Source organism: Kogia breviceps, chromosome 2 (assembly GCF_026419965.1).
Source record: "Kogia breviceps isolate mKogBre1 chromosome 2, mKogBre1 haplotype 1, whole genome shotgun sequence".
NCBI classification, from domain to species: domain Eukaryota; kingdom Metazoa; phylum Chordata; class Mammalia; order Artiodactyla; family Physeteridae; genus Kogia; species Kogia breviceps.
The window spans coordinates 82,668,405-82,690,888 of record NC_081311.1 but is presented as its reverse complement, the minus strand read 5'-3'; the positions used below and the strand labels follow the sequence as shown (position 1 = coordinate 82,690,888).

The 22,484-nt window shown below is 41.6% G+C and overlaps 1 protein-coding gene across 3 annotated transcripts in view; it reads left to right on the top strand.

Annotated features, from left to right (window-relative positions):
• Positions 1-22,484, top strand: part of DISC1 (DISC1 scaffold protein) — a 348,316-nt gene that overhangs the window by 308,553 nt on the left and 17,279 nt on the right. For 2 of the 3 annotated variants that reach the window (XR_010839017.1, XM_059052842.2), the window contains exon 11: positions 8,338-8,614. Coding sequence is in view for 1 of the 3 variants with exons in the window: in XM_059052842.2 (XP_058908825.2) it covers positions 8,338-8,614 (277 nt within the window). In the remaining 2 variants the exon portion in view is untranslated. Of the gene's footprint in view, positions 1-8,337; positions 8,615-22,484 lie in introns of those variants that run through there. The other variant, XM_067025721.1, reaches the window with a different exon arrangement.

Here is a 22,484-nt window from a genome sequence, read left to right as displayed (position 1 = left end):
TATGTTTTTCTTCAAGCACAGACGTACAGATTATTCCATCAGAGGTTCTTTTCCCTGAGACGATGTCCCACCCTCCCACCACATAAACCTACTAGGTTGGGCACAAGTTAGGGCCTTGGCATTATCCCCTTCTCCAAAGACCCATCACCAGCCAAAGTGGTTAATATGCCTAAGGAAACATGAACTCATATGGAAAATACACAAGACTTCTTAGGAGGGCAACTGCTATAAAGGAACAACAACAATGGAAGGACTCTTACCTGTTGATGTGTAATTAGACACAAGATGTTCAATAGATGTATCACGTATTTCCCCAAAATAAGGGAGGGTATTGGAGATAGGAAGTCACAAAGAAACCCAAATGGAAATTCAGAGAGGGCAGAATGTAAAAATTGAAAAAAGTCTCAGTAAATGGGTTGAACAGCCAGGTGGATTCTGCTGAAGAACCAACTAGTGAGCCAGATGACCATTCAAAAACTCTGAGGGCCTGAGAAACAGAGAGAAGGAAAAAAACCAAAAGTTAAGCAACATGCAGAATAGGGTTATTTGATCAAAGTTCATATGAAAAAAAAAGGCAGAGGAAAAGAAAACAATTAATAGAGGCAAGAGAGGAAATATTTGAGGGACTAACGACTGAAAGTTGCACAGAAAAAAGGAAAAGCTATAAGACCTTTTACCGATGGGCTTAATAACTCTAACAGAATAGAAAAGGGTGGAGTGGTCAATAGGTTGTTAATTAAACTTTATATATAACAAAGATAAAAGAAATCTCTAAGGGCAGATCATCTAGATAGGGATAAGAATTAGATCTCAGACTTTTCAATAACAACATAGAAGGCAAGAAGGCAGAATATTAAGCCAAACTGTTATTTAGAGTTTGAGTGTGAAATAAAGATGTTGTCAGACCTGTAAGTTCTTAAAAGATTTACAGGGCTTCCCTGGTGGTACAGTGGTTAAGAATCTGCCTGCCAGTGCAGGGGACACGGGTTTGAGCCCTGGTCGGGGAAGATCCCACATGCCGCGGAGCAGCTAAGCCCGTGCGCCACAACTACTGAGCCCGCGTGCCACAACTACTGAAGCCCACGCGCCTAGAGACCGTGCTCCACAAGAAGAGAAACCACTGCAAGGAGAAGCCCGCGCACCTCAACGAAGAGTAGCCCCCGCTCGCTGCAACTAGAGGAAGCCTGTGCACAGCAACGAGACCCAACCTGGCCAAAAATAAATAAATAGGCCACCTCTCAAACCACTAAAAAAAAAAAAAAGTTTTAAATGAAAAATAAGTTCAGGAGGGCAGTGTGAGTTATGTGAGAGAGTACATGAGAAAAACTTTAGTAAATTTTACTGTTGAGGAAATAGAGAGCTTACAAATAAAACAAAAATGTATCTTAGTAAAAATTTAGAACTAAAATATGGCCTTGAGATACATACAAATGTATCACCTTGCAGATGGGATGGGGATAGAATGAGCGGGTGGTGAACGTTTGTTAAGATGCAGCCCAGGTAGCCTCATTCCTCCCCTGATCTACTGCAAGTCCCTCAGAGGACAAATGAAAATTTAATTTCACGCAAAAACCTGTACACAAATGTTCATAGCAACTTTATTTATAATATTCCCAAGCTGGGAACATCACAGGTGTCCTTCAGTGGGTGAATGGTTGAATAAATTGTGGTCCAGACAGAGCATGGCACACTACTCAGCAATAGAAATGAATAAACTATTGGTATGTGAATCTCCATGGAACTGTGTTGAATGAAAAAAGCCAATTCCAAAAAGTGCATTATTTATGATTCTATTTATATAACATTTTTGAAATGGTAAAAGTTTAGAAATGGAGAACAGATGTAGTGGTTTCCAGACACTAGGGATGGGGGTTAGGGTGAGAAGTAGTGATGTGGTTATAACACGGCATATAGGGATGCTCGTGGTGGTGGAGTTGTTCTGTACCGTGAATGTGGTGGTGGATACATGAGCTTACACAAGGGATAAAATTATATAGAACTGTAGACATACACATGCACACACACAAGAGAGAGGACATCTGAATAAGATCAGTGGATTGCACCAATGCCAATTCCCTGGTTGTGATATTGTACTATATTTTTGTAAGATGTTACCATTGTGGGAAACTGGGTAAATGATCTGGTAAATGGATCTCTCTGTATTCTTTCTCACAATTTTATGTGAATTAATAAAAAGAAAAAGGAAGGTAGGAAAAAAGAAACAAAGACATACAACTTTTTAAAATTAGAAATCTTAGTTGTAATATATCACAAAAACAGCAACAATTAAACAGTAATTACAACACCTGGGGTAAAGCCAGTAATCCCAAAGATTAAATTCCAGAATGGATTTTTATAAAATTCAGCCAAATGTTTTGTATAGCATTCATTTCTGAAAAAAAAAAAAAGTAAAAATAAAGTTGAACATAAAGTGTGGTAAAAATATAAGCCAGGAAAAGTGAAACTAAAACAATATTGGGGTAACAATTACAATATCAGACAAACTAGCACTATATGTAAAATGTTGGGGATAATGTTGCCAATTCTGGAATTCAATTACAGAAAAATATGAAAATGAATAAGTTTGATGGTAGGTATACAAGTGTTAAATTGTTTTCCATATTTTTCTGTATATTTAAAATATTTTAATAATTTTAAAACTAAAAATTTTTGTAATAAAAGACAAAAATATTGGAGATGATTAAAGTATTACTCAGATAAAACTTTAGAGCTTTAAATACATTAGCTAAAAATTAAGTAGTAAGAGAGGAAAATCAAAGAAAGAAAACTAACAAGCATTTAACAGCAGAAGCTAATAAAAAGATAATAAATCTAAAGAATGACAAAAAAAGTAAATATAAAGATAAGATGAGAAATCAAGGAAATAGAGAACAAAAATCAATTACAAAGATTAACAAAGCAAAAGGTTGTTCTTTGAAAAGGTTAATAAGCTAGCAAGCCTCTGATAAGACTGAACAAGATAAATCAGAAAAGAGGTAAATAAATATTTAAATAAAGTACAGAATGAAAAGGAGAAATGTCTATGGAGACAAGTGATTTTAAAAAAAATTTTTAGGGCTTCCCTGGTGGTGCAGTGGTTAAGAATCCATTGCCTGCCAGTTCAGGGGACACGGGTTCGAGCCCTGGTCTGGGAAGATCCCGCATGCCGCAGAGCAGCTAAGCCCGTGCACCACAACTACTGAGCCTGTGCTCTAGAGCCCACAAGCCACAACTACTGAGCCCACGTGCCACAACTACTGAAGCCCATGCTCTGCAACAAGAGAAGCCACCGCAATGAGAAGTCCGTGCACCGCAATGAAGAGTAGCCCCCGCTCACCACAACTAGAGAAAGCCCGCGTGCAGCAACAAAGACCCAATACAGCCAAAAAGTAATTAATTAATTTTTAAAAATAATTTTTAAATTTATGAACAAACATTACAATACATATGAAACCTGTGAGAAAATAGATTGATTTATATAAAAGATAATAAATTGTTAAACTGGATACAAGAGGAAACAAAATCAGTAGACTGTAAAAATTAAAGATATTGAACTGGCAATAAAATGCTTTCTTCAACAAAAGCCTTAGGAAAAGGATGGGGAACCCAAAGCAAGAATAAACTGGCAATGGATAGGTAAAGACAGTTCACAGGAGGAGATCTGAGTGGCTGTGAAGCGATTGCAGTGAAGAAACACAGCTTCAAACAAGATGCCACTTGTCACGTATCAGATTGGCTACAATTAGGAAACTGGACAATAGAGTCCAGTTTTTCTAATGAGGATGGTCTCTTCTCATGTGTACCAGACCCCATTCCTGCTCTCTTGCTCCAGGACATGACTCAGATATCTGTGTTTTCTTTCTCTCTTTTTATTACTTTAGGAGTTTTTTTGCTGTTATTGTTGTTGGGTTTTTTTGTTTGTTTTTGGCTGTGCTGTGCGGCATGTGGGATCCTCATTCCCTGACCAGGGACCGAACCTGTGCCCCCTAAGTGGAAGTACGGATCCCTAACCACTGGACCTCCAGGGAATTCCCCTCTTTTTAAAATTTTAGATTGACATATAACACAATCAGAAAGTACACACGTTGTGAATATAGTGCTTGATGAATTTTCACAAAATGAACATATTCATCACCACCACAGAAAACTAAAGCACTTCTAGTTACACCAGCAGCCCTCCTTATGCCTCTTCCCATCATTACCCCTCTTCTCCCCAGAGAAGCCACTGTCCTGATGTCTAACACCATGAATTAGTTTTGCATATTTAAAAACATAAAATAAATGGAATCATAGTGCCTCCTCTTTGCCTTTTTGTCTAACCTTATGTTTTTGAGATTCATCCATAATGTTGCAGATTGTACTAATTTGTTCATCTTCTTTGCAAAAATTCCAATGAATGGACATTCCACAATTTATCCACTCTTCTATTTATGGCCATTTGTTTTCCCTCCCAGGTTTTGGCTGTTACAAATAATGTTGTCCAATCATACATATATACAGTTGATCTTCATTATTTGTGGATTTTGTGTTTGTGAGTTTGTCTACTTACTAAAATTTATTTGTAACTCCCAAATCAGTACCTGCAGAGCTTTCCCTGTCATTCATGGACGTGCCCAGAGTGGCCAAAAATTTGAGTCACCTGATGTGCACGATCCTAGCTGAGGTTGAACAAGGCAGTGCTCTGTTTCCTTGTTATAGTTTTCATACTGTAGACAAGTGCCCTTTTGCTGTCTACTTAATGCCATGTTTTTCACATCTTTGTGCTTTTTTCTTGGTGATTTTGCTGTTCAAATGGCCCCCTCCCCAGCACAGTGCTGAAGTGCTGTCTGGTGTTCCTGAGGGCAGGAAGGCTGTGCTGTGTCGTATGGAGAACATATGTGTTTCGTAAGCTTTGTTCAGGCCTGAGTTACAGTGCTCTGACCATGAGTCCACTGTTAATGAATCAACAGTAGATATTAAATAAGGTGTTTTTAAACAGGAACACACATAAAACAAGGTCATATATTGATCCGTTAATGATAATGTTGTAACCAAAGGCTCACGGGAAGCTAACCCTCCCTTTTCCCTGAGAGCAGTGGTTCAGTATCTGCTCATTCAGTGCTCGTGGTGACTACAGAACATGACTACTGAGAACAATGAGAATATGTGCATTTCATGAGTATAAACCTAGGAGTCGTGGTGCTGGGTCATGTGATTGACATATTTTCAACATTAGTACATCTGTCAAAGAGATTTCAAGACACTGTGTTCATGTACAGTCCCATCAGCAGTTTAGGAGAGGACTAATCATTCTTTACCTTCTCTGACACTTCGCATTGTCAGGCTTTTAGATTTTAGCCATCTTGATGATGTGCAGTACATCACACTGTAGTTTAATGTGCATTTTCCTGATGGTTGATGGCATGGTGCACCTTTTCATAAGGTATATTTATTGGCCATTTAGAAGCCCTCTTTTGTGAAGTGTCTGTTCAAGTCTTTGCCCTTTAAAAAAGTTGGGTTGCCTGTCTCTTTCTTATTGTTTTGTAGGATTCCTATTTATATTCCAGAAGCAGTCCTTCGTTGGTTATATGTATTACAAATAACTTCTCCCACTTTGTGGCTTACCATTTCATTTTCTCAATGTTTTTTTTGATGAATATAAGTTCTTCATATTAATAGTCAAGTTTATCATCTGTTTTCTTTATAGTTCGTATTTTTTATATCCTGTTTGAGAGATCTTTGTTTACTATAAAGTCATAAAGATATTATCCTACACAGGCATACCTCAGAGATATTGCAGGTTTGGTTCCAGACCATGGCAATAAAGCAAATATTGCAATAGGCAAGTCACACAAATATTTTGGTTTCTCAGTGTTTACACTATACTATAGTCTATTAAGTGTGCAATAGCATTATGTCTAGAAAATAATGTATATACATACCTTCATTAAAGAATACTTTATTGCTAAAAATGCTAACCATCATCTGAGACTTCAGTGAGTTTGCTGAAACTCTTTTTGCTGGTGGAGGGTTTGAAATATTGCAAGAATTACTAAAATGTGACACAGAGACATGGAATAAGAAAATGCTATTAAAATAATGGTGCTGATAGACTTACTTGATGCCACAAACCTTCAATTTGCAAAGAAAAAAATTCACTATTTGTGAAGTTCAATAAAATGAAGCAAGGTATGCCTGAAATATTTTCTAGAAGTTTTATTCCTTTATTTTTCACACTTTGATCTACAGTCTATCTGAAATTGATGTTTGCATGGTATGAGCCAGTAATCATGAATTTGATTTTTTTTCCTATAGTGATATCCAGCTGACATAGTGCATATGTTTAGAAGACTGTCCTTTCCCCACTACACTTTATCACTAATGCTTTCATGACCTATTTCCATCCTTTTGTCTGCAACCTGTTTGTATCCTATATTTATGGATGTCTCTTGTAAGCAACATGTAATTAGATTTTGAATTTTTTATTCTAGTCTAAACTCTTTGACTTTTAAATATGGTATTTATCTATTTATATTTAATGTAATTCCTAATATATTAGGGAATAAATAGTTCTATTTTGCCATTTTCCCTATCTGTACCACATTCATTCCTGTCTTCTTTATTGCTTTCACTAAACCAGTACTTAAGTATTTTTAAATTTAAAAACATTTCTCCCAAGCTTGTTAGTTACACATTCTTTTAATTTCTCTGTTTTATGACTACCATAAGGGGTTCAGTATGAATCCATGACTTTTTAAAGTTTAATACAAATGAGCACTTTACTACTTTCTGGTCAACACAAGGAACTGAAACTATTTTAATTCACTCCCTCCTTCTCTTTGTGCTGGCTATCATGTATTTTAATTCTTTATATATTTTAGATCACAAAAGAAATTATTATTACTGTAATTATTATTACAACAGCCACTTAAATTTACCCACACATTTACTCTTCCCATTGTTTTTCATTCCTTTATGCATGTCCTTGCTTCCAGCTGCGATCATTTCTTTTATTATGGATATACTGCCAAGGAATTCTTTCAGTTTTATTTATTTGAAGATATCTTTCTTTTACTTTTATTTTTGAAGGAAATTAAAAATAATTGTGTAATTTATAGATTGTTTTTTTCACGATTTTTAAGATGTTGCTTTATTACCTCCTGGCATCCACCGTTTCTGTCACCTATATACTTCCTTGAAGTGAATGTCTTTTTTTCCACTAGCTGTTTTTAAGAGTTTTGATCTGTCTTTGTTGTCCAGCAGTTTCACTAAGATGAACCTAGGTGTGTTTTTTAGTTTGATTTTCCCTGCTTTGTGACTGTAGTGCTACCCGAATGTGTAGTTTGATGTCTCTTGTCAGTTATTTGAAAATTCTCAACACTAGCTCTTTTAGTATTGTTTCTGTCTCATTCTTTCTTTTTTTACTTCTGGATTCATCATTTATAGATACAGGCTTTAAAATAATGATGATTCATATGTTGAGGAAGATAGAGGACATGATGGATTATTTCAGCAGAGAACTGAAATATATTTTAAAAATCAAATAGAAATTATAGAACTGAAAAATAAAGTAACTAATAATTAGAACACAGAGATAAATTGAATAGCAGATTAGACACAGTAGAAGGAAGGATTATTAAATGGAAGATAGGTGTATAGAAAATATCCAGCCTGAAGCTGAATGAATGGATGAAAAATTCATACTTTCATTTAAAATTTCAGGTTTTTGGTTTTCCATGAAAGTCAGAATTTTTTGTGAACATTGAGTCTACATTCCTCATAGCTTTAGTTGCCCTGAGCTGAGGAAGGGCTCTCTGTGCAGTGATATGTCTTCTACTAGCAAGAGTTCACTTCTCTCTATTGCTTTCTGCCACTGAGGCTGAATATCAGTTGTTATGGTTTATATTACCCCTGCACTGCTTCACTCATTTGTGTTACCTGGGTGAGTGTGGTTTAGTAAGGGAAAATGGTGGGGGAGGGACAATCTAGGCAGATGAAATAGCACATGAAAAAGTACTTACCCTGGGGGAGTTGGGCAGGTCTGGGGACTCAAATTAAGGCAGCAGGACTAGAGCACAGACATGAGTGGGGGTGTTGTATTGGGCCGCTGAGTCTGGAAAAACATTTAGGATCTTGGATAGCCTTACAGACCAAGTAGCTAAGAAGGACTATACTTATTTCACTGTTATTTGATGGTAAACAGATTTGGCCTCTCTGAATCTTCTGGTTGAAATAATCCATCGCTATGTAAACTTAACTCGTTCACTCTCACTTTTAGCAAGGCTGACAAGCTATTGGTTTGGTATGATGAAACATCACTGATTTAATTTTTATGCCTTTGTTTCTTCTCTGCCTTAGCTGCAAGTGTCCACTGCTTGGAAAAGTGTGGGAAGCTGACCTGGAAGCTTGTCGGTTGCTTATCGAGAGCCTGCAGCTCCAGGAGGCCAGGGGCAGCCAGGTGGCAGAAGATGAGAGACAGGCGGATGACTTAGGGGGAGGTGCTGGTACAACAGCTCTGGCCATCCCCCCGAGGCCCCACTCTGAAGATGAGAGGAAGACCCCTTTGCAAGCATTTGAAGAGTGGAAGGTGCACCTGACCCCTTCCCCTCACTGTGCTGGCAGTGAACAGAAGGAGGTATGTCCATCCTCATAGCTTCAATAGGGGCCTTACTCTGAGGGATGATTTGGAACCACACTTCAAGTGAGAACAGTAAATACTGGGCGGGCTTCCCACGGAACCACCCAGACTCTTTAAAGATTTAGCAACCCCTGAATATGATTACAAAATGATGTCAAATTTTTATAGAAGTTGTTTAAAATATAGGAGAACGGAAAGAATTAGTTCTATTTTTATTCTAATTCCATGGCTATAGTTAGCATATACAATCTAATATATAATTACTATATATTTAACCCACACTATATATGTCATATATAAGATATAGCTACTGTATGTACTACATATTATGTATGCATATATGATATTTAATTTTGTATTTAGAATCCATATCTTACAATATTGATTCATTAGAATCAAACAAATATATGTATATATTCCAGTAACTGTTTTTGCCAAAGCAAGATCATAATGAATGTTAGAATTTGCTCTTTTCATTTAAAACAACCTAATACTTGGCCTGTGATATATGCATTAAAAATCAAAGTGTAGACTTATTCAACATTTTACCCCAAGGCTGACCTAGATCAACAGAGAAGAGTTCCCCACCCCTCCTCTCCCTGGTTCATCTCTCCTCTCTCCCCTCCCCTCTCACACTTTCCCCTCTAACCCTAATAAGATTCTTTCAACGAAAGGGCTCCAGGAATCTTTTTCCAGTGTTAGTGCTATGACAGGAGGCTTTAGAGTGCTTTTCTGGCCAGATTCCCGGGTGTTCTGAATATTAAAAGACAGTAAAACCTTGGTGAAACTGGAGGGACGTGTCATTTCACGTCCACATCTCACGTTTGCCATCAGCTGTGCCCCGTCCCTGGGTCTCTGCCACGACTTACCAGGGCACGCACCCCATTTGGGTGCCTCCCCACCGTCCTGTCTGCAGCACCGTGGTCTTTACAGAGCACACACTCGCTGACAGCGTGTGCTCTTACAGTCACCGTCTTCTGGACCTCTGGGAAAATGGATACTTGATCGTATATTTGAATTGAGCAACCTGGTGAGCAAGCAGGCTGTTGTCACTCTATCTGGAATCCTGCTGGCCTCATAAAGGTAGGCTCTACACTGAGCTGTCAATGATCTCAACTCCTTTGTTAGCTGAGGCCCTGCAGGTGGAATCCCCCACAAAGCCTGGTTGCCCGAGCTCATGCTTACAGTGGTTGAAATCTTGTGGCCAGTTGCAGTTGGCCAGCTTTAAAGAATATTCTGGTGCAAGGGACACCCTGCCGGAGTGAGGGGAAGGGAGCCCTGGGTGAAAGAAACTGCAGGCCCTGGGGCTGAGTCTTTGAAGGTAATAAGGCTGGCTTTCCAAAGGGGGCTCCCGGGAGCTCAGTGCCAGGACAGGAGGCAAGCCAGGTACATGGTGGGGTTTGCTGGGACAGTGAGCACCCCTGCAGGTCACGCCTGCTTCGGCAGGTCTGACCTTGTAGGGGGAGTCTCCTCCCTCCCTCCCTCTCTCCCTCCTTCCTTCCTTGTTTCTTTCCCTCCCTCCCTCCCTCCTTCCTTCCTTCCTTCCTTCCTTGTTTCTTTCCCTCCCTCCCTTCCTTCCTTTCCTCCTTCCCCCTTTGCTGTGCCCATGTGACCTCGAGGCTGTCTGGGGTATGACTCTCCTCTAAGTATAGGAGGATTATTCTTCCTCTATAAGATTGTAAGCACCTGCCAATCTGGCTATAGGAAAACAGCTTGTTTGCTTAAAAGTAGGAAAATCAGAGACAAGGATGAATGGAGTAGAGCTTTATCACAGAACGATTCTCCCAGTTTCTGTGGGGAGGAGGTGCGGGCTGTGACTGAGCGAGCAGAAGAGCACAGCGGCTGCCTCTTCAAGCTCCAGGACTGAGCCCCCAGCTCCGCTCCACCAGCTGAAGCGCTGAGGAGGTTCTGTAGTTTTCGTTGCTCTCTTGGGGGTGGGAGAGAGACGAGGGGCCCTGAAAGCTCCTGCTAGCTCAGTGCCATCTCCCATCCTGTGTCCTTCCCGTCCCATGTGCTGTCCCTGCATTGCTTTTCTGGGTTTCTATTCACAGAGGGAGGCGGGCATCTTTTGAACTTGGGAGTGGCAGGAATGTTAAGATGGTAGGTATTTTCTAGAAAGGGCAAAATTGTGGCAACAGAAAACAGATCAGTTGTTGCCAGGAATTGGGATTGGGGGAAGGGACAGATCACAAAGGTAAACATGAAGGAACTAGGGTGGGGGGCAGCATGTGAGAGCACTATTCTGTATCTTGATTGTGGTAATGGCTGCATAACTGTGTGCGTATGTCTAAATCTATAACAAATTACACCCAAATCTCTACTGCATGTAATGTTACAAAAGTGACTATAATTAAAAAAAATAACATCTCCCTATTTAAAAGTGAGGCTACAGATGTTTGAGTTGGTTGCACTTGTCTTAGGGCTATAGGAAGACAGTACAGCAGAATGAGCAGAGCTGAGGCTGCCGGGCTATATACAAGCTGCATTCCCTTATCTGCTAAAAAAAAACCCAAACCAAACAAAAAATGAGGATAATGAAAACTATCTCATGAGGTTGCTGTGAAGATTTAAATAAAATAGCATATAAAGTGATATTAACGCATATATGTAGAATCTAGAAAAATGGCACAGATGAGCTCATTTGCAGGGCAGGAATAGAGACGTAGACGTTGAGAACGGACATGTGGACACAGCAGGGAAGGGGAGGGGGGGACGAACTGGGAGATTAGGTTTGACATAAATACACTACCATGTGTAAAACAGATAGCTAGTGGGAACCTGCTGTATAGCTCGGGGAGCTCAGCTCGGTGCTCTGTGATGGCCTAGATGGGGGCGTGGGGTGGGAGGGAGGGAGGTCCAAGAGGGAGGGGATATATGTATCGGTACAGCTGATTCACTTCATTGTACAGCAGAAATTAACACAACATTGTAAAGCAACTATATCCCAATTTGAAAAAAAAGTGAGTGATACATACATAGTAGAGGCTTAAATAATGTTTTTTGTGTGTGTGTGTGTGTTTATCACTCTTTCCAGCAGTCGCAAGAATCTCTAAGACCTTTTAAAAATAATATACCTTGCTTCCTTTATTAAGCAGAACTGAGCAATGAATCAGTGGAAGATATTCAAGAAAAGAAAGGCTTAATAAAGGAAAAGTCTTGTTTGTATTTGGATGGAGGATCTTTGGCTACTGAAGGCACAAACTATAACCAAGGGTCTCGTTCAGAAGGTGTTTTTGTTTTCCTGCTTCGGTTTCTAGGGAGTCATTGAAGGCTGGGTCCTTGTGTATTTATCCTGTGGCCACAGTGTCGGTTTGCTTTGCAGCTGTGAGTTGGTTTGGCTGTGGAACTCCCTGCTGGGTCTGGCCACCCTGCACGGGTTTCTCTACTGACGCATGATGCCCAGAAGTCACTTAATTTCTTTTTAACCCAAATCTTCCATGAAAAATTGCTGACTTCTTATGAAGGTCCACAGGGAGATGGATTTTCAAAGCCTTCCCTGTGCTTATCTGCCCCACATGGGTGCGTGCATTGTGATTGCACTGGTTATAACAAGTGCTTTGTCATTAATTAAAGATTTTGCTGTGTTTAGGGTCCCACCGGGCTTCTCAGCACCATTTTCCCCATTTTACAGCTGGGCCCATTAAGGCGTAGTAATTTGCTGTGAGCTTTGTTACAGAGGAAGTCAGCCACAGGGCGAAGGGCCAATTTTCTCTTGTGCTTCTTCAGTGGTGAGAGCCCTCTTCTTTTTCAGTTTCATTACAGCTCTCCTGCAAGCCTTTTCTCAGACTCTGGAAACAATCAGGTGCCGTTGGCTCTGCTTTATAGACATTACAGAAATTGCACGGGGGCCAGACAGGAGCTGGGGAAATCAGTGAGCTAGCTTCCTCTGCTCTGAAGTTGCTCTTTTGTACTCGCTGTACTGGCCGTTATACCTGCGTAATTGTCTCTTTCCTGTCTGCAGCCTGCGCTGCTGGGGTGCTTTCTGTTTTTACTACAGAGTGGGCTCCCCTCCCGCAGAGTTCCCCCGGACAGCGTCACCCTCCCAGCCTCCAGCTGCTTCGTTTCCCAGCCAGTAGCTGCCACCAAAGAGGCTCAAAGAGGCCAAAAAAAGGTCCAGCAGCTTTGAGCCATCTCACGCAGGATTTGAGTAGCCAGGGTTAAGATGTCTGCAGTGAAAGGAATTAGCAGCAAGACACAGTGTAGCTTTATTTTTTTAAGTTTTATTTTTTTATGGAAGTCTAGTTGATTTCCAGTTTTATTTATTATACGGGTCTCCAGAAATGATTGTTGATGTCTCCCAATTCCTTTTTACTTCATTTCACAAGAAAAGAAAGCTGGAAAAATGGATCTGTGGTGAAGACGTGTGTCCTCACCATCTTAAACTGGCTTCTAATTCTAGAAACATCTGAAGTCGTCAAAGGGCTTCTTCTTTGGTCCTGACGGATGCAGACCTGATTCTCTCTCTTCCCTATCACTTTCCGGCTCCCTTGAGCTCTCAGAGGGGCAGCGGCCTCACCAGCAAAGCGGGGTTGAAAGACCAGGTCCTGAACTACGCGTCTTGATAGTTCTTACACCTTGGAACTTATGAGACAACCCCAGGGGGTGGGTAGGACTGCACACTCGCTCATCAGCTGTTTTTACTCTTTTTGTCTAAGACTTTTGGGGAGAAAGCAAAAAGCTTGGGTGTGAAGAGAAATTCCATCTTCTCTACAATTTAGTATTTCGTGTTGCAAACCCATCCTCCTTAGCCCAAGAGCAGAGCGGTAGAAGCAGTCAGGCTGCCATCAGGATTGGTAATTGGTTGATTAATTAAAAAGCCAGAGAATCATAAAAAATGATACGTGTGCATTTTTAACTTTTTTTTTTTTTTTAAGTTTGCTATAAGACCCAGGCTTTTTGTTTATGTAGGTCTTCCTGACTGGCTTTTCCCATGGCCATTCTTGCAGAACCCTCACCAGTAATGCATCATCTACCACTACCAGTTTGCCTTTCTTTAAAGAGTACTGGAAATTTCAAGAGCACGTGCAAAAAACAGTCCTCAGTTTCCCCCTCTCTCTCCCTCTCTTAAATATTGTTGAGTTTTCCCAAGGTTTTTAACTTGGTTTCTATAGAGACAAGAACTCCTCTTCTTTTCCCACTAACATTTCATTGCTTTACATAGTATTTATTTTAATTATGTAATTAATTTAAGTGCAACTGGCATCAATAGGTTTAGAAACAGCTCCACCAATAGGATCGGAAGTTGGCAGGCGTACAGGCTATGTCCTGGCCCTGGCCTTGGCCCCTGCCTTTGAGGTGGGGGGGAGCAGAGCCCAGGACACCTGGCAGGTGGGAAGAAGAGGCTTCTGGGCCTTCAGTTAACTGGTTCATGCCGGTTCTCTCAGTTAATTAATGTTAGCTTGCAAGCCTCCTGCCCAAGGAGACTAAATGGACACCTTGGATCTGCTGCCTTTCCTGCTTTTGGAAAATTACGAAACCACTTTCTTTGCTCCAGGGCCTAACTGTGGCACTTCTTCCACTAATTAAAAATAGCTCTGTGCTTCTGAGGAAAACAGCCGCGGAGCCCTCAGAGCCTCCTTCACCTTGGAAATTCCTTGTCACTCATTGATGAACGCTGAGGGGTGGATAGAGGCTGGCCACCGGCTGGCTGGTGAGGATTGAGTTATGGCACTTACAGCACAGGCGGCTGGTCTAACGAATATGCAGTGTTTTCCTCTGAGTAGCTGAGAGATTTTTAATCCAGGCTTTCACGTTTCTGGAAAGCGAACTAACACCCTGTTAAAAGCAGTAATTCTAGTCATCTCATAGTTGCAGAGTTCACAAAAAACATTTAGAAATTCAAAAAAATTTTAATCTAAGGTGAACACAGATGAAAGTTGGCATTTGATTCTGTCCTCCTTGTAGTTCAGTATTTCTGAGCAACAGGCAGTCGGCAGGGCACATCCCCTGAAATGCAATCCCCCCAAAGGTGTTCTGTCTTCATTTTCTCATACAAAAAAAGGTCTTAGGGTTTGATGTCACTGTCCCCAGAATCCAAACCCTTGTGTTAAATAGAGACTATTTAGGTATTTGCTGATGCTATGAATCTCATTTACAAATAGATTTTTCCTCCGAAGATTCTAATAGAGTTTGGCCTTATACGACATTGGTGTAAAACGGAAGCAGACCAAATTCTCTCACATGATCATGGAATAGGAAATACAGCTTTCTGAAGCTCGCCCTTCATGTGAACTAGAAACCACAGGCCAATGAGCATACATGAATTAGCAGGCCATTTCTTCTTTCATACATATCCTTGGTTCTGTTAATGCTTCTATTTAGAACTTTTCTTTGTAATAAGCGTGCAGATACTTGAAGACAATTCATTGCTTGTTCTGATCTAAAGACATCTTAATATTTCAGATGCTTTCCTTACCACTGACGACATCTGGATGCTTTTAAAAAGAATACCCACTTACTGAGGGTGTAACCATATAATTTGAATAGTTGGCTGAATACTTGTATTATATGGAGTAGTAATGATGTACCATGAGTGTCTTAATGTGTGCCTCTCTGCTTATTGGCATTACATAATGACTGCAGAACTCAGCATTTATGTGAAAACACGAATACTTACAAAAGCTATTTCAAATAGATGTGAAAGATATTCTTTGTGGTATTGGACAGGAGTTTGAGGTAAATATTCTTTATGTGGGCAATTTAAAAAAGGGAAAACCATATAACATTTCTGGAATGTATTTGCCAAGCAAATATTTTGGAAAACAGCCCAGAGAAACGCATTTAAGGCTGTGATTTTAATACCCAACTAAGGAAATGCTTTAATGCATCAGCTAAGCTCACGGATGGTGGTAATCACATCTGGTTTACCTCAAGCTATAGGAGAGGGAATGAAACTTAACAACAGAACAAGCATCATGAGGCTCAAGTCGCATCTTCGGTGTGTAAGGATGTACGTGCGTATGCGGAGATTTTAATTGATTTTTAAACCTAAGTATTTCTGTGGTTCAGCAATCTGTAAATTGAGACTGCGCTGTCACCTGTCCTTTCTTTATGATGTGCCTGTGAATTTCATTGCAGGAATTAGACATTTTTATGGATAGGCAACTATTGCTGATTCCTTATTACGTGACCAAGGAAAATAGGGATCCGAGTACGGTAGTTGGACACAGAGTGGGATGTCAAGGCGGGGACCTTCCCTTACACCACAGGTCCTGGCAAGCATGGGAATTATTGACAAGTTCTTTTTTTCTTTTTTTTTAAATTGAAGAATAGGTGATTTACAGTGTTTCAGGTGTATAGCACAGTGATTCAGTTATATATATATATATTTTTTCAGATTCTTTTCCATTATAGGTTATTATAAGATATTGAGTAGAGTTCCCCGTGCAGTAGGTCCTTGTTGTTTATCTGTTTTACGTATAGTCGTGTATATAAGTTAATCCCAAACTCTTAATTTATCCCTCCCCCCCTCCTTCCCCTTTGATAACTATAAGTTTTTTCTCTATGTCTGTGAGTCTGTTTCTGTTTTGTAAATTAGTTCATTTGTATCATTGTTTTAGATTCCACATATAAGTGATATCCCATGGTATTTGTCTTTCTCTATCTGACTTTACTTAGTATGACAGTCTCTAGGTCCATCCATGTTGTTGCAAATGGCATTTTTCATTCTTTTTCATGGCTGAGTAATACTCCATTGTATGTATGTACCACATCTTGTTTATCCATCCATCTGTACTGATGGGTTCCTTCAGCACAGCACCCAGCACAATGCATTTCCCACATGATATATAGACCTGAAAGGTACTTGTTGATTTCCTCAGATTAATTTTTAAATCATAGCAAGACTTCTTACTTCAGTTATCAGGCTTTTCTTGTTCTACTACTTGATGTAATTCCAGACATCATACTGTCTCTCCCTTTAGAACTATTTTTATTTATTTATTTTTTTTGCGGTATGCGGGCCTCTCACTGTCGTGGCCTCTCCCGTTGCAGAGCACAGGCTCCAGCCGTGCAGGCTCAGCAGCCGTGGTTCATGGGCACAACCGCTCTGTGACATGTGGGATCTTCCCGGACCGGGGCACAAACCCATGTCCCCTGTATCGGCAGGCGGACTCTCAACCACTGCACCACCAGGGAAGCCCTAGAACTACTTTTGACAGCATTTTAAAACATCAGCTATTTCAATGTTCTTCATCCAGTGACTTAACCCAAGGTGGAGCCAGTCTGCTCAAATGCGTGGCAGGTCACCACTGATGAATAACATTTCTTTTTTTTTTTTTTCTAACATCTTTATTGGAGTGTAATTGCTTTACAATGGTGTGTCAGTTTCTGCTTTATAACAAAGTGAATCAGTTATACATATACGCATGTTCCCATATCTCCTCCCTCCTGCGTTTCCCTCCCTCCCACCCTCCCTATCCCACCCCTCTAGGTGGTCACAAAGCACCAAGCTGATCTCCCTGTGCTATGTGGCTGCTTCCCACTAGCTATCCACCCCATGTTTGGTAGTGTGTATATGTCCATGCCACTCTCTCACTTCGTCCCAGCTTACCCTTCCCCCTCCCCTTATCCTCAAGTCCATGCTCTCCAATAACATTTCTGAAAGTGTTGCTTTGTTAGGTGTGGCAGCCTTTCATAAGTAAAGTTGGCAGCTACAGCAGTACCTGCCTAACTAGCAATTTAACCTAAACAGTTTCTATTCCAAATACATTTTCTATTCGGGAAAAAAAAAAGTATATATATATATATATAAAATTTCCTTATCACTGTGGATGTAGCTAGGTGAGATGTTTTCACCAGATACTCATTCTTATCAAAACAATTATTATTATAATATAATATAGTCCCTACCCTTGGTAGGGAGCTTCAATATGTTCTCCAGTTTTAAAACTTTCAATGTTGATATTTTCCAAATTTCATAGGCAAGGGCATAGTCTTGTTTATGGGAAAATCACTAAGTAAAAAACTCCTTGCTGAGCCCGGCCCCAGAGTCAGTGGCTGTGGTTTTCTTCAGTGTGTGCAGGCATCTACTTAGGGTAGCAACTGAATGCATTTTTGGATCTGAGTATAGACTTTTCTAGATAGATGTTTTTAGAAAGTCATTTTAATGAGAAAATCCTGCCCCACAAAGAAAATCCGATTTTCTCTTTTAAATCACGCTTCCCGAGTTTGGTGAGCAGGACAGAAATTTGACATCAGGTCTAATTCAACACAGCTGAAAATTTCTGCCCGAACACTCAGAAGTCTACGGGTTTTGATCATGAGGTGAGTTAAGCAAATTCTCTTGGAAATATTGCCTGACCGAGTTATAGGGCTGTCAAATCAGACATGTGGAGGGACGGTATGGAAGATTTAGGGCTCTTCCTGAGGCCGTTAAAAGACATGTTTGTGTGGAAGGGCTGGGGCAGGCGCACGGGACCTGCCGGCTGCCCTAGAGGCAAGGAATTCTCCCAGGCAAGGCTGCTCTTGGCTGCATCCAGAGAAAGGAACTGTTCAGAGAGGTCTTACTGTCTCTGCCTGGCTCTTCACACTTGGTGAGAGGCGACCTTGGCTAAGGCAGGCTGAGAAACAGCATCGCTTCCTCGAGACCTGGCGAAAAAGAAGAAGTCTCCATTCCTTGCTTTGACAGATGTGTCCTGAGCATCTTTTGAGAACTAGGCAGGTGGCACTGGAGCTCCAGGGATGGCAGGACCCCATTCTGCTACCATGTAGCTGGGGAGACAGGCAGGTATATACGTGTGGAAGAAGTTCTGTTCGTGGTGCTGGAGGAACACTCCTAGCCCGGAGTTGAGGTGATAGGAGATTCAGCAATCCAGAAGCCTGCCTGGAGGAAGCCCTGCCTGCAGGGCTTCGAAGAGAGAAGGGAGCATTAGCCAGACAGAGGAGGGAAGAAAGGCTCATTAAGAGGCCCTTTTCCTGGTATTGCTTCTTTCATTCTGGCCCATGGGGAAAATAGTTACTCCTACGGCTAAATGATGGAATGGATGTATAGAAAGAAAAAATAATAATTTGAATGGCTGAAAAGACTGCCTGATGGGACAGATTACTGGAGGGTTTTCAAAGCCACTTTGAAATGCCGAACAACCTGTACTTTGTCCATTCAGTATTGCAAATCCTACAAAACTCCATTTCAGCTAGGAATACCAATGACTTTGTAGTGGGTGATGTTTTAATTTTCGAGTATCAGTCATGTAGTGATGTAGGGTTCTTTTTGCCACATTTAATTGAATGATAAAGTGGAAGCAAAAGTTACCAATTTCACGCTGAGAAGAGCCCCGTGCGTGAAGAGCTACTGGACGTGGTTCAGAGAATGTTCATTGGGAATCTAGCAAGGCAACGCGAGTGATAAGCAGTCACAGCTGTCATATTCTTATTCAGAAAGAAGAAACTCACGGTCCTTCCCAAGTGAGTCCCCTGCTGTCTTCTGCTTCCAGCCTTGTGTTTCATGGACATGGGGGCCGAAGGTCCCTCGCTCATCACTGCATCCCACGTTGTCCTGGTTACCATAATGGCCACTTCTAGGTGATGTGTATCCAAGTCGTGGAGGGACCACCTAACTGGGTGAGGGTGAGCCTTCCGGGAATCAGAGCAGACTTTGCAGAATTCTGAGGGAGGAAGGGAGGAGAAGAGACATCTTCAGGTGCCGTTTGCTTCTCTGATTTCTTTCTGTCATCACTTTGTAGCCCCCTCACTCCCACCCTGGGCCAGCCCAACACAAATCCCTTTCTGTGTTTCCCCCCCTAAGTCAGATCCAGAGGAAAGAGCTGGCTAGATGTGGGGAGACCTGCATCTTGGACCCCACCCCACCACTGTCTCCGTGTGTGACCTTCAGCAAATCACAGGACTCTTGGAGACGCCTTCAATGTGTGTTTAAGGAGGAACTGAACTAGATGGGGCTGAGGTTCCTAGTCCCCCGCCAGCTCCAATTCTCTCTGCTTCTAGGTGTGAAGGTGCTCAGGGGCGAGCTCGTGACATTCTTAGCAGCCCTGACTGAGGTGGCCCTTTGTAAATGCTGGCATTTGATGTCCTGGGAAACAGGTGGGAGCAAAAATGAGGGGCTCCACTTTCTTGCAGTTACATCCCAAGCTGGGGCCTCCAGAGCAGTGCACCTGACTTACAGTTCACTATTTTGGCTTCAAGAGAAATGCCTCTGTTTCTGAAGATCTGTTGAAGGACAAGTTTTTTGAAAAGAAGTTTCCTTTCTGTTAAACAAGCAAACGAAAGCCCTTCAATAGCTCCTATTTCCCTTTTTATTTTTAACTTTCCACTCTGGCTTAGACAAATAATATGGATAAAATTAGACACTGGGGTAGAATTGACAGTAAAGGTCCCTGCTTTCCTGCCAGGGGGTTCTCTGCAGAGTGAGCCTAAAACCCACTGGCTTAAAAGGACACACTTGAGAAAAGTGTTCTCACAGCAAGAGAGAAACCAGTGGTAACAGGCTTTATGCTTCCTGAAGAGACCTGCCATCCCGGGTGACTGTAGCACACACACACACACTCATGTTCCCAGGAGGATGCGATCATTTAAATAGGGCGGCGGGGCTTCCCTGGTGGCGCAGTGGTTGAGAGTCCGCCTGCCGATGCTGGGGACGCGGGTTCGTGCCCTGGTCCGGGAAGATCCCACATGCTGTGGAGCGGCTGGGCCCGTGAGCCGTGGCCGCTGAGCCTGCGCGTCCGGAACCTGTGCTCCGCAACGGGAGAGGCCACAGCAGTGAGAGCCCCGCGTACCGCAAAAAAAAAAAAAAAAAGTAAATAGGGCGGCGATTTTGTCCTTCATCCCAGGCAGTGAATGTGCCCCCAAGGGGGGTGTGAGATCCCGAGACCGGAATTCACTCGTGTCTTACCCTTCTGCCTCTCGTTATGGAAGCATTTTGCTGTGCTGTGTCCACTAAAGAGTCATTTTCCCCAAAGCTGGAAGGAAGCAGCGTCCCATTGGTTACAGCATAAGCACATGTGGTGTTCAGAATCTGCACCTGCACATTCGACCAGGAGCCAGGGATCTGGGGACCAGTGACCAACAGCGGTGGCCACTCATTGAAACCCCTTTCTTGCACTTCTCAGCCTCACAGCCACAGTTCTCAGCCGGCTCCCCACCCTGAGACAAGTCTGAGCGTTAGCACTTTAGTGAACTTCAAGATCCGGTCGGCCTAGGGACTGGTGACGGAGTACTTGCTGCTAGCGTTTTGCAAAGGTCCTGTCCATCCAGGCAGGCTCCTGTGAGGGATATACCCATGTATCCTGCTGTTTTAGCTACTATGACTGCATAGCAAATCACCCCCAACTTAGTGACTTAAAAAACCATTTATTATAGGCATGAATCCGTGGGGAGGGCTGTCTGCCCCATAATGCCTGGGTGTTCGCTGGATAACTTGAAGGTGGAGCCTGGAATTGTCTGAAGGCTCAGTTCCTCCCGTACGTGGCGGTCGGCTGGGTCCTTAGTTGGGGCTCTCAACCAGATGCCTACGCCTGGCCTGTCCAGATGGCTTGGGCTTCCTCACAACATGGAGACTGGGTTCCAGGGCAAGTGATCTGAGAGTCATATCACCTATTATGATCTAGCTTTGGAGGTCAGGCATGTCACCTCTACCGTGGTCTTTTCATCGGAGGATCCTTAAAGGCCCAGCCAGGTTCAAGGGGGAGAAGTAATAAACTGTCTCTTGACAGCAGAGAGGAAAAGGTTCTGAAGGCCGTACCACCGTGGCTGGACACACTCTCCGCCATGCCTGGGCACAGCATGGAAATGACAAGAAGTTCTGCCCAGCCCCTCCGGGGTAGGGTTCACAGGCAGGACCTCTACAACTTTGTCCGCCTGATGCTCATGACTGCTCCAGTCCTGCCCTCTGTGGACAGATGGGATTTCTTTGGATGGAGCAGAATTTTTCACCAGATTGATAAAATATGTAAATCTGCCCTCTCATCAGCTGTCACTTCTCAGCTGAGGTCTTAAACTAATTTCATTCCCAAGATTCCCTGTGAGAGCATTATGGTAAAGCCATAAACCACTCAAATAATACTCACCCAGGTCACACTCAGTATCCTTTCAGTACAGGATCAGGATCTGTCAGTAGTGGTTTGTGCAAGAACTTGATGGAGATTCTGTAACTTGGAGGAACAGCCCTACGAGAGAATGCCAATCAGATCTTCTGTTACTGTCAGAGAATCTTGATCTCGCTGAGTTTGTTTCCTTATGCCTCTTTGCGCTTTTTAGTCTTTTTTATTTTTTTATTGAGATATAGTTGATTTACAGTGTTGTGTTAGTTTCAGGTATACAGCAAAATGATTCAGTTATATATATATATATATATATATATATATATATATATATATATATAAAACATTTTCCATTATAGGTTATTATAAGATATTGAACATAGTTCCCTGTGCTATACAGTAGGTCCTTGTTGGTGATCTGTTTTATGTAGAGTGGTTTGTATCTGTTAATTGCATGCTCCTAATTTATCCCCCCCTTCTCCTTTGGTAGCCAAAGGTTTGTTTTCTATGTCTTGTGCTTTTTAATCTTTAAAACTGTTTTTTCAAAATATTCAGCTGTATTTCTTCCATACTTTTCCATTATGGCTTGCATTAGTGTTCTTAGTCAATTTTTTCTTTATTATTTTCCAGAGATGTGGAAAATACAACAAAGTATAGAAAAGAAAAGAAAAATGTGCTATAATGCTGCCCCTTCAAATAATTGTTAATATTTTAGTGCTTTGCCTGTTTGAGTATTTCCTCATCATTAAATATTCTTGTATTAAAATGGTTTTAATGGCTAAATACAAATTGAATATACCAGGACTTATTTTAACCGTCCCCTTTATTGTTGGACATTTATGTTATTTCCTTTTTCTTGCACTCAATGCAATTAC